This window comes from Serinus canaria, chromosome Z, assembly GCF_022539315.1.
Source record: "Serinus canaria isolate serCan28SL12 chromosome Z, serCan2020, whole genome shotgun sequence".
Lineage (NCBI taxonomy): Eukaryota > Metazoa > Chordata > Aves > Passeriformes > Fringillidae > Serinus > Serinus canaria.
The window spans coordinates 62,209,668-62,222,737 of record NC_066343.1 but is presented as its reverse complement, the minus strand read 5'-3'; the positions used below and the strand labels follow the sequence as shown (position 1 = coordinate 62,222,737).

At 40.7% G+C, this 13,070-nt stretch overlaps 1 protein-coding gene across 3 annotated transcripts in view; it reads right to left on the bottom strand.

Moving 5' to 3' along the window:
• The window catches only part of OXCT1 (3-oxoacid CoA-transferase 1), an 86,236-nt gene extending 75,656 nt beyond the window's left edge, over positions 1–10,580 (bottom strand). Inside the window, exons 1-3 of one of the 3 annotated variants that reach the window (XM_050986569.1) lie at positions 10,548–10,580; positions 3,860–3,968; positions 2,443–2,533 (exon numbers count right to left, since the gene is read on the bottom strand). In XM_050986569.1, the coding sequence (XP_050842526.1) occupies positions 2,443–2,533; positions 3,860–3,968; positions 10,548–10,565 (218 nt within the window). In that variant the 5' untranslated portion in view covers positions 10,566–10,580. Of the gene's footprint in view, positions 1–2,442; positions 2,534–2,698; positions 2,771–3,859; positions 3,969–7,427; positions 7,627–10,547 lie in introns of those variants that run through there. The other 2 variants (XM_009095812.4, XM_050986570.1) reach the window with 2 other exon arrangements.
• Positions 10,581–13,070: the final 2,490 nt, after the last annotated feature.

The following is a 13,070-nucleotide window of genomic DNA, read 5'->3' as shown; positions in this document are numbered from 1 at the left end:
AGCTGAGCAGTGTGACAAAGAGCACCTCAGTACACTGCTGCACAACCTGTCATTGAAAAGCCTTCAACAGGCCACAAACAGGACTTCACTTGCCAGCAACTACCTGATTTGAGTAAGTTTTTGCACGAGGAATCTCCTCCCAATTACACTGCAGCACAGAACAGTAAGCAGGATGCGAACTTGTGAACATCCTACTCCTTTAAAATTGTTTCCAGACACTGCCAAGCATTTCTAGGTTGTCCTGAACCTTGTTTCCAGCTAGAAAAGTTGGCAAGAACACTTACAGACTTCCTAATTACTGCTTTCCCTTAGATGTAAGCAAATGGCTGTCTCCACTGCTGCTATTTTAGTTATAAACAGACATCTCTGTAACATTCCATGGTTCTCACATATTGAAAGGCATGTGACTTAATCCACGCAGCTTCACTGCTCTCCAGAATAGGCTGTCTGTCCCTGCATTTGGCTCCTTCCCTGCTCCAATTACAAGCTGCCTACTAACCCCTGCAGGACAAGAAAACCTGACCACAACCTATTACCTCCTATTTGCTGGAAGAGCTGGAGAAAAGAAAGCAGCTGCAGTCAAGAAACTGAAACGCAGCCAGGCATCAACTGCAACCCAAGGTCACCAAAGGAAAGCACACTAAACCATATGGCATATTGAAAGTGGCAAATTACTCATTCCACAAAGTGCCTGACACCTCATTACAGGAACAATTGACCTTTTGAATACGACTGCTGTACGGTATATGATTGCTGTGCTCCTTCAGTTGTAAAAGCATTTATTAGTGTTCCAATATTTGATAATACCACTAAACTTTTGGACATGGTATTAGAAGATGCTAAAAGGATGTATGGTATTAGAAAAGCATGCTTTTTTACGGGCTAATTAGAAGATTAGAAATTGTATCAATTGCTGTTATGAGAATTCTGACTTTACTTCTGACAACAGCTGTGTTTTAACCTGGTTCCCAAACACTACCATATTAAAGCAGGCTAAGTTCCACATAGTAATAATACAGTAAATACAAAGATTGATTAAACAGCTATTTTATTATTAATTAAATTTGAAAATAAATGATACTGTTCAACATAAGAGTAAAACATGTATTTTTACAAACTACTTTTAAAAAAATTCTAGATGCCCTTGAGCTTTTTCGAATTGTTACACTGTCCTGTGAGGAACTCTCCAGGCTTTCATTAATGTTATACAAAACCAGTTTCAAGAGAACAAGAATTAAATTTTGCTTTCCTGCCAGCAGCCAATAGAAATTTTTACAGAAATTACTTCCGCCTCAAAATCTAAAGAAATTTCAGGAAAGTTAACATTATTTCAACATAAATTAATTCTAACCTATAACATCAGCAACTGTATTCAAAATACAGTACAAAATGTCTTCCTTTTCATCCTATTCCACAGTGCTCCTCTTTCTACTTTTTCTCATATTCAGACTTTCACCTCCCCTTCAGGAACATCTGTTCAGTCTCTCTATCTGCAAATATATGTGTGTTATTCAAAAATAAGACTATAAGGAAATTTAATGATTTCTACTCTCGTGCTTGATCTTTCCACTCCAAATTATTTCTCTTTCTTTCTTATTTTTATCATCCAGCAGAATTTGTTTCCCACAAGATTCTAAGGAGTTTGACTGTGTGTGTACCAAATACCAATACAAATCATCTGTTATCCAATGAATGTGCAATTAATATTTTACATATTAATATAAATATTTAGTTTAATTTATATTTTCATTGATGCACTTCAACGGAAGTGGCTGTAGTTATTTCTCTATATGGAGATCATTAGGTATTGAGGAGTTTATTACAATGAACAGCCTGTGTAAAAATTAGCCTGAATAAGATGAGAAATTATACATGAAATAATAATTCTCAATTTCAATCCCACATTAATTTCTTAAGGGGCCAACATTTAAAAAAAATAAATCAAAAATCTGAAGACTCATTACAGAGACTCTCCATTCATTCATCATGGATATTTTCTGCAGTTTTTGTGTTGCCTGGAGTTTTTTTTTAAAGTAGCAAATACAGTAAGAGGGTCAGAAAGCACCAAACTGAGTTTAAAAAATATATCCCTATTTGGAACTTCACCAAAAAACATACACACAAAATCACTGATACTAGATTTAAAGCCTTTCAATTAGACTTTTCAATTACCAGTTAAATATACATAAATTTAAATAAAAATATTTATAGTAATATAACTGCAACTCTACACCATGACAATTGGTCCTTGACAAAGTCGAGTATACATATACTACTGAGTCTCCTGGGTTGCTTCCAAAAATAACACTTCCAAACCAAGCTGTCTGGTTAATACAAAATTAAGATGGTGAAAAGAAAGATTATTTTCATATTTATCAGCCTTTTCACAAAATTGGAATTTTCAGTCTGTACTTATTAAACCACAGACATATGAATACCTACCCTGCATTGTTACTGACTGCTGTTATTCCCTTTACCCCAGTCTTCAGTAAACCCCCAATGAGGTTTTCAGGAATCCCACACAATCCAAAACCTACACAAAATAAAAAAACATTGATTATGCAACAAGTGTTTGAAAGAACACAAAATGTTCAGAAGTATGGGAATTAAAAATCTTTTCTGAGAATCTCTTTGGTCAACTAAATAAATCAACATTTCCAGAAAGACTTGCCCTCTAGTACTGGAATCTCCCACTCACCAGACACTTCCCAGTTTGGAGAAAGCTCTTTACCCATCAGAGTGGGCTTTTAGGGAAGTGCTCCAGGGCCATGGCTCTCCTTATGTGTGTCCTCAACCCTGTACCCATTACTCCTCCTTCTCTTTCTACCCATTTAACCTTCCTATCTTTGCTGCACATCCCATAGCTTAGCGTCTGTAACTAGGTGATAAAAAGTCTGGGAGTCTGAACACCCCTGAGAGAATATCTGCCTGGAATCACAAAAATCTAGATCTCCACCAAAGCACAAGAGCCTCACACTCCCACCTATTATGAGAGACTCCAGTACATCTAAAATAAAATACCATGTCACACTACAAGCACTACCTTTTCCCAGAATCACGAAACTAATTAGGCTCTGAAAGACCCCTGAGATCTTCAAGACCAACCCATCTTAGCCTCAGATCTTCTTTTCTTCATGAATTAGCAACAACAACAACAAAAAATAAACAAAATTCCTGCAGAAGGAATTTTGCCTCATTATATATCTCCATTGAAGTGTTTTACAATGTTACATTCATTACTTCTGCAATATGAAAACAACCTAAGAAGGAGATAAATCACTTTTTTTAAAATGCAGGTTGAACAGCATGAAATTGTGGACAGCATTTACAATATCTAAAAGCTCAAGTCACAGTGAAAGTATAATGCAACTTCTCAACTCTTCTGGAAATGCTACACCTAAGCATTAAGTGTAACATAGATAAGTATTATCTTCACTTCCTAACACAGAAACAGGTCAGGCAGTTTGTTGAAAGTCACAGAGACCCAGAGACTATGCAGACAAAGGATACAAAGAATGCAAACATAAAATAATCAAACCATGTGAAATGACAATGCTATCTTGAAAATTCCCAAGGTCATTTTCTGGATTCAACCAAATAGAGTAAAGTTTTTGGTTTTTGCTAGTCAGGAAAAAACCCTATTTTTCTGAGGTTTTTTCTCCTTCCCTATGACACAAACTGGATTTTCTCACTGAAAAAGTATGACCTTCATGAACACACTAGGAAAAAAAATTGTTTAAAAAATCATGCAATGCCATGGATTCCCAAATTAGTTAATAGTAAAAGAAACAAGGTAAATGAGTAAGAAGTATCTCATTAACATACCATGCCTGCAACCATAAAGAATTTAAATATTTACCACCAACAAGTATAGTTGCCCCATTGGGTATATCTTTTACAGCTTCAACAGGATCAGTGTAAAATTTAGTATTGCGATGACAGCTGGTAGAAAAATAGCATCCACAGATCTGCAACAACAATAAAAGAAACAAGTGAATGAACAAAAGGCATTATACAGTAGCTTTGTAATGAAGACCATGCTTCTGTCTAGATAAGGGGGAAACAGATAGAAAAAAGATATTACTGCTGTAAATACAAAGTGGGGGTGGAGGAGGAAGGGAGAGCAGGGGTGAGAAGCAAGGGAAGTAAAGTCCAGGTGTCAAAAACAAGAGAATTCCATCCTGAATTACTGACAAATTGTGCCTTTCTGAGAACAGATTTACACATGAAATTCCTCAGCACAAGGTGGAGCCATCCACAAACTCCTTAAACCTATATATTGCTACATGAGCTTCAAAGGCATCCAGACACTAAACATAATCAGAAACTGCTGAAAGAAAGACAACACCTCCACAAAATTTGAGGGGAAGCCACAGAACAATAGGAAGAGCACTGTACCAGCAGTATGGTAAGCAGGGACACCCTTCCACAGAGTGAACCCTCTCCCAGTTTCCTTGTGCAGTCTTAGAACTTTCTAACATGGTCTTAAAGATCCTCATGTTGTTGAAGAACATCCCATAATCAAGGAGACTCCAAGAAATGCACAAAATATGGAGGGCAAGAGAGAAATCAACATAAATCCCACCCCCAAACCTGGACCTCACAGTGCAAAGCCATTACACAGTAGTCATCCTAATTTATGTATGTACTGTTATGTACTTAGGTCACAGTTACCTTTTTTTCTCTTTAAGTATTTACCACTAATGCCATGCATTAATACTACCCAAGTATTTGTTCAGGCACCAGAAGCAAAATTGACACCTAAGTCATTATGTTGAAACAGTCTCAATAAATTCAGAAAATCGGGAAGCTAAAGTACTGCCTACTGATGTTTCAAATTCTAGCTTGATAGCAGGAGTGAAAAAAATTATATTGTGAAAGAGAGATAAAAATTAATAAATAAACGAAGTAATCTACACACTTTGAAGACAATAGTCCAGTTCTTTCCTGAAGAGTTACCTTGAGAGTTACCTACAGTTACAATGAGGGCAAAAAATTTTGGCTCAGTTTTAATATTATATAAGCTGTTCTCTTTTTATATCTAAAGCTGTAAGAGTTTATACTGAATATTAAGAAAACCCTTCTGAATGGAAGCTTACCTCCTTCCCAGTGGGGACCCTGATGTTCCTCTGTTTTGATGGGCTAAATAATAACTCAGTATGTGGGTCATAAGAAACAATGTCATGTGAGAAAAACTGCAACAGCCTTCTGCATGCCAAATTATAGCATGAATGTTTCTCCACTGATCCATGGTACTTGAAAAGTCACGGAGTCAGGTGCAATCCCTTGAGACTTCCCTGAGGGAAACATTGTGCCCATCTTTAAAAAGGGTAAAAAAGGAGGACCCCAGGAACTACCAACCTGTCAACCTCACCTCTGTGCCTGGGAAAGTCATGGCACAGATCCTCCTGGAAGCTGTGCTAAGGCACAGGAGGACAGGGACATGATTCAGAACAGCCAGCACAGCTTCACTGAGTGAAAGGCCTGCCTGATCATAATAGTTACCTTCAGTGACGGAGTGACCACAACAGTGGACAAGGGAAGGGCTATGGATTCATCTACACTTCAGTAAAGCCTTTGACCCAGTCCCCCACAACATCCTTGACTCCAATTTGGAGAGAGATGGATTTGACTGCATGGATTTGGTAGATGAGGAATTGGATGGCCACATCCAGAGGGGATGTGGCCAAAGGCTCAGATGGATATTGGTGACGCATGGTGTTCCTCAGAGGTTCATGCTGGTACCAAGACTGCTTAAAACCTTCATCAATGACAAAGAGAGATCAACTACGCACTCAGCCAGTTTGCAGGTGACACCAAGCTAATCAGTGCAGCTGATAAACCGAGGGATACGATGCCATCCAGAGGGACCTGGACAAGCCAGATGCTGGCGCTGCACCTGCACCAGGGAAACCCCAGGCCAGAGTACAGACTGGGAGAGGAACTCATTGACTAATTGGTGCTGCTGGTGGGTGAGAGGCTGCACAAGCCCTGCCATGGCACTCACAGCCAAGAGAGCCAAACATGTCCTGGGCTGCATCCAGAGCCCCATGGGCAGCAGGAGAGGGAGGGGATTCTGCCCCTCTGCTCTGCTGAGACCCACCTGGAGCACTGCATCCAGAGCTGGGGTCCTCTGAACAGGAAGGACAGGGACCTGTCAGAGCAGGTCTAGAGGAGTTATTAAGTACTGGCAGCTTTAGGAATCACAGTACAACAGGGCTGCAAGAGGGCTTGAGGGCCAGGGCTGGAGGGAAGCCAGGTCTCTGCTGCGTCGCTGTACCCACGCATAGGAAAGTATTTCAGAGGCCACGTGGTATCTTTTTTTTAATCTTCCTGACTGTGTGCAACAGTGGTGAACAGAGAAGCATGTGTTACACAAGTGTGAATTTGCAGGTTGGATGTCTCCAATTAGTGTATCTGCTCTTCTATCCTAAATATGTTCCTCTCCTTGTCTCTTTCCTATCCACCCGGTGTTTGAGAGCAATGGGCTTTCAGGGACCTGAGGCACCAGGGATCACCTATGCTTCCCAGCACACCGAGGCAGCAGGCTAAAACCTCAGGAACTGGCAGCAATTCTGGCAGGTTTAAGGAAGTAACATGGGGACTCCTTCCAAGAATAATCAACAGATTTTAATTATCTGGAAAAGCAAAAATATAACATAGTAAAACAAAACCTGAAAGTGCTAAGATTTGTCCATAAGGATATCAGCAATAGTAAGCACAGGCATAAGAAGGTGAGCCTCGTCAAATAAAATGAATTAAGAACAGCCATAGAGACACTTCTGGCTGAAGAAACAAAAAAATAACTTTGCTATGGTTACACGTGGGCTGGAAACCACTAAATCTGTGAGATTTGGCAGAAGCTTCCCATAGGAAGGGAGGTGCACGGCTGCGGAGCACAGGTTTATGGTTAGCAGTCGATGGCGGGGCTGCCAGCGAGCTGTGCACACCTGCCGCCCACCTCCGGGAGAGGAGGCGGTGAGAGCAACACGGGAATACACAGCAACACACTGTAACTGTGCTGCCTTTTGAAATGATGGGGATCTAAATTAATAATAATAAATTAAATATAAAAACAACAACATAAAACCTCAAAGCCAACCCTCCTTGTCAGCGTCTCAAGGTCACCGCATCCCCACCCGCCGCCGGGCCCGGGCCTGCGGCGGGGCCCCGCTCTGCCCTCCCTCCTGCTCCCGCCGCAGCCGCGGGACAAGCCCCTCACGAACAAAGCCATCGCTTCTCTGCGGGGCGGGAAGCGCCTCCCCGGGGCCGCAGGGCGGCCGCCCACCCGGGGCTCGGCTACCCCCCGCCACAGACGCCGACCCCGACGCGGGCGGCCGCGAGCGCGGTCCCCGCCAAGGTCACCTGGCGGGCAGGGCGAGGCGGAGGGGCTCAGACCCGCCTTCCCCGCCGCCCCTCGCCCTTACCTCAGCCCTGCGTGAGGCGGGGAGGAGGATGCGGCGGCCGAGGGGCGGCAGGAGGAATTTGAACGCCGCCATCTTCGCGCTGTGCGGCTATCGGGGAGCGGAGCGGGGTCGGGAGCCGGGCCGGGCTGGGGCGGCGGCTGCGGGAGCCCAAGGCGGGACGCGGGGAGCAGGAACGGCGGGACAGCGGAACCCGCGGCGGAGGCAGGGCGAGGGGCTCGGCCCTGACGTCCGCTGACGTCGGTGCGCCCGAGGCGGGGCCGCCGACCGAGGGGGGCCGGAGGGTTGAGCGCCTCCGGTCTCCCCTCGACCGCTGTCTCCGTCCGGCACCCGGGAGAGCTGTCCAGCTGCCCCGCACCTGCCGAGCACAGGCAGCCTGTCCCGGGCGCTGTCCCACGGGAGGGAACAGCCCCCACTGCTGTAGCTGCACTGATACCTCCGCTCCGTCGTCAGCGAGTTTGTTCATAAAAACCATCATAACCCGCTCAAAACAAACAAGTTTGGTCGGCAAACTCTATCAACCAGCGTCACACCAGTGTTACAATGTTACAATCACTTCAGAAAACAAGAGCTTTTCCTGGTTTTCTTTCCTTTTTCCTGTTTTCCTTTCGACGATTACCACAGATGGAGAACTCAGATGTGCCATCTCAGCCGTTTCCCCCATAAAGTTAAGGTGGCTTAAATTTCTGTGTTGTCACTTTGTGACCAAGGACTAGCAGCACAAGAATTAAGCAAAAGGCAGAGCCTAAATGGTTAAATTTTCAGTGCTTGGTGTCAGGGTGACCCATATTCCAAAATGCACGTGGTCTCACAGAGCGCCGGGACGCTATGTTTCGGTGGGAAAATGTTACTAGAATAGACGTATACTTGTTGAAGCGGCAGCCACATGATGTGAACTGCTGGCCCTTTTGCTGCTGCTAGAAGGAAAAATCAAAATATGCCTCTGCTATTATTTACACTTCCTAAAAAATACCCCTAGTGATCAGTGCATGCCCTAAAGATGCCCAATGCAACAGGATTCACTGAAAAAATGTGAGAAGCTGTTTAGAGGCAGGGAAAGAGAAATTCTTCTCACGCATATAACGGGAGATCACGCTTCTGGCAGGTCATGCTGACCCTTGTCTTGTTTCCAGGCAGTTTCCAATGCAGCTGCCAGCCTCACTGTAATTTGCCATTGTGGTAACCAACATAGGGAAGGATAAGCTTCAAGGAAAACAAGGTCTTCAGAGTGTGCTGCTGGTCTACAAAATGTTCCTGTAATAATATTCAGTGTTCTGAATAAAATACCATTTTATTCAGAACACTGGTCCTGCCTTGCTGCTGGTGGCCTGTGGCCTGCCACTCTCTTATATAAGCATTTTGAAAATTGCCGGTTCCTGTACTTACAGTTCACATAACAGGCAAACCTTGCAGATACCAGTGAAATGTGGTGGGGATACCTTCCCTATTGTGAAGGTTTTCAGTAGCTTTCTAGTTATTCACCAGATTTAGCTAGTCAGTTAAGTTTGTGATGGTGCCAGGGGAAAAAAGCTACAAATTACAGGGACATAATAAAATAAGACCAAAATAACAGCACAGCTTGTATTCTTATGAGACTAAGCATTAGTATAAAAGTTTCACTGGATTTCTAAACCTTGGTTCTACCTAAATCTTGCATAAACAAGTAAATTCTTTAAGTCATGTTTCCTTTCATGACAAAACTTCCCTAAGCATGAAAAAACTTGTCTAAAGAAAGTTTATTCTCTTCAATTCAGTAAGCTATCTTCCTTTAAACCAAGAGAGTGCACTGTAGAATTTGTCAAAGTGTTCAGCACTGAGTATTTGTTATATATCCAACTAGCATTTATTTTGCATGGAGTTTGCACTGTTGGGATTCCAACAGTGTTCCTCCTTGCAGACTGAAGGAAAGGAGCTAACTGCATGCAGGAGGTATAGTGATGAGTATTAATACCTCCTTGGAACACATATTATGCAAAACTGTTTACTCTATTTACATAAATTAGTTTATTAACTAATTTTTCCTTATCAGGTGCTACAGATTATGTAAACCCACTTTTTTTCTTTAAATTGCAAAGTTCACATGCTTTGGACTGCAAGCATTTTATTTTGGCTTAGAAAAGTTCCAAACATTACTGTAAGAGTAGATAAAATATTTTTTTCTGGAGTAGCTTAGAAAGGACAGTAGATCAACCTTTTCTTAAGATGTCTGAAAGCTCTTCACACAAGCAGCCAGTGTGAAACAAGTCTCTAAAATGATCAAGAATTTTTCAATATATTCTTTGTAGTGAAGTAAATCACATGGCAGCAGTAAATGTGAGTCAAAACACTTTCCAAATTCAACAGCATTTACAGATGAGGAGAGTTTTGAACCCTTGGTGCCCAAAACAACTCAGCAGGTAGACATTCTGGAGCTGCCACAGGTTAATCATTATATACACTGTATAACACCAGCTTACTTATACTACTACCAAGCATAAGATGTCAAAGTCAGCACACCAATACAGTGAAATAATATTGTCCAAAGAAGCCATCAAAGAGTGAGCAGGTACTTCACCTCCACAGGGGGAAGAACTGGAATTCTGAGGTAAAGAACTTTGTTTCTAAATTATTTTTTTCCCTTAAATTCCTTTATACTTGACCCAGGCTTTAGCTAATTAAAATTTAGCAATTTAGCTTTCTTTCAAACCCACTAGAACTTGACAGGAAAATTCAGTTAGTGAAGCATGAAAGCCATTCTTGGAGCCACAGAGAAGGGAAATCTCACTTAACTATCCAGCAACTAGAACACACAGACAACACCTAAATTTATCTTCACCATGTTAAATGTCCCAGTTCTGAAACAAGAGTTCAGTGTTTCAATTCTTTTGATTATTACTCAAAATACTAAAGTATTATTTATATTATTCATTTAAGAGCACTTGCAACTCATCTTTGAGTCATTTGATTCATTTGACATGGGATGGCAAGTCAACAAAAATTGAAACATTATTTCATGGCATCCTCATATTCCTGTGAGAATGGAGTGCTACAAGGAAAACAAACAAAGAGAGGATAAAAAATTCATGATAGTAACTTAAAAGCATTAAATAGTAACAAATATGATGAGAACAGGAAAATAGTTACGAGCTCTGTGTAATACATCCAACAATTTTAAGATCAGCTCTTAGCGCTTACAGAATATATGACTAGGGGAAGACAAAAGGTCTGCTACCTTCATGAAGCCATGCTACCTACACTAGGAAGCCATGGGAACTTAAGTATTCAACTTATTAACAAGATTTCAGGGAAAGGAAGGTTATTACAAAGAAAAAATAATATTTACAAGTCTAATTAAAATGATATATGTTAAAAGTCAGCAGTGATTAAACAAATGTAAGTTCAAACATCATTAAATATAAATACCAAAGGCAAAATTCAACTGGAAAACAAACAAACAATAGCAAAACCTCCCAAACCCTAAAACCCATTTTCTAGACGGTTGTGGAAATGTAAAGTAAATGAGAGAAGCACAAAGCCAAGGTTTTTGAAGGGAACAACACTTGAACCTCTTGAGGAATCTCTTTGCTAACTTTCCTTTTATAGTCCTAAACTTAAGGTAAAGAGGAATACCAAATTATGAAAGGATATTGAAGCTACATAATAAGGAAGAACCAACACCCCTTTGGCAAGAGCAGTTCTTTATTCATGAAGGACTTCTTGAGCAGACAATAGTAAGTACTCAAATGTTTTTGTTACAGTGAATATTGCAGTAGAATACTAGAGCTCATTTAATTAAGAATTTTTTTAATTTAAAAAATTTAAAATAAAACTAAAAAAAATCCAAACCAAACAAACAGAAACCCCCACTAACTGTATGAGGAGTTCCATACAAGGAAAAACAATCTTAGGGGTTTTGAGTTTCTTTGTTATTGGTTTCATATTTGTCCAGATTTCCTTATACTAGACTCGTACTTTGGGTAGAAATTTGCCCTACTTTCATATAAATTATACAGAAGCTTCTATATTTTGTCAGACTTCATCATCTCATTATTCCGAGCTTAGATAAGCAATTATGCAGAACTTTTTAGAAGCCACTGAATATTTTATACTCAGCAAAATTTGAGAATTAACTTACCACAGCAAATTATTAACCTTGACAGCACTTGAGAAGTAGCCACTGAAATATCAGCAATTAAATCAACAATAAGTAGTTACTGCAATTTGGTAGTCTTAAAAAAAATGGCAGAACTTCAAACTTTCTCCCCACTGCAAATGCTTTATCTCAATTCAAAACCACAGTACTTACAAGGTCTAATTATACAGCACTGAAAATTAAGGTATCATTTTTCTTTAAACAGAACTACAGAGTCTGTAACTCAGCATGATCCTTGGCACTTCTATTCACAATTATATATTGCTCATTTAGTAACTGGTGTTAATATTGTCTAAGTAAGTGCAATAACCTTTGACAGTGACAGTCAGTATGTCTAACAGCTCTGGAGAAAGGATAAGTGACTTATCATTCCTTTACAGCAGGAGTGAGGAAACCCCTGAATATGTCTATTCAGCAGATATTTGCAGACATCAGCTACACAAGTTCTGTATGTTTGTGTATTTGATATTTATGGAGGATGGTATAAATGCCTATTCATAAAATGCTACTACCCTCTGACTCCTCACCTTGGCTAGGAATTTTCTGGTGCAAGAATGCAACAGAAAGTCTTTCCCCCCACACCCTCTGATCAAACTGAAAGAATGGGCTATTTTACACTCCATACCAATGGTGCTGTAAGGGTAAACATAGCAAAAGTGGCTGCAGAAACAAGAAACTGTAAACAGGAATCCTGAGCAGCTATCACACGACAAGTCAGTTCATGTTTGGTAGTGCTACTGTAACAGGCTTTTCTGGATTTTGCAATGCAACCTTACATTAATAAGCTGCAAAGTGTTCTTTCAAATAAACCTCAAAAGCAACAGACTGTACCATAAAAACAGAACTGAGGTAGACTTTGTAAAACTGCTAGTAAACCAATTAATTCCTTTCATTTGATACACAACATACAAAATGAATACAGACCCTTAATAAGATTATGCAGGTATTCTTTTGCAGAGGTTATACACAGTAAACAGATCACATGCACACACCCTATCCCACACCTCGCTAGTGCTATACAATTAAAACTACAAGGCCAAGCTGCCAGGGCTCTAAATGAAGAAAGGCAGCACCTGCCTGGTGAGCAGGTTTTGCCTGCAACTATGGTTTCCTCTTTGAAACTTGGACTTTGCCATCTAATTTCATGGGTGTGGAGATAAATTAGAAAGCACCATTTCTTGACTTTATCATCTACTGACAAGGGAGACAATTCAATGCATGCACTAAAAAAAACCAAGTGAAAATGCATCTTCCAACTGGTTTGGAGGCTAACTGTTTTTCCTAATTCTTCCAGTCCATCCAACTGCAGAAGAGCAGCCATCTGGAGGTCAGAACAGTTTCCCCCTTAGAGTGGGCAGCTTATCAATGGCTTGGTTCATATTCTCAACAGTTCAAAACTTGCATAGCTAAAAGCAGACAGCCCTTTACACTGACATTTCATTTCTCAGTCACAAGCAAATTAACAGAATTAGTAAGGAATATAACAACTTGCACACATGATAAATGGAAAAATA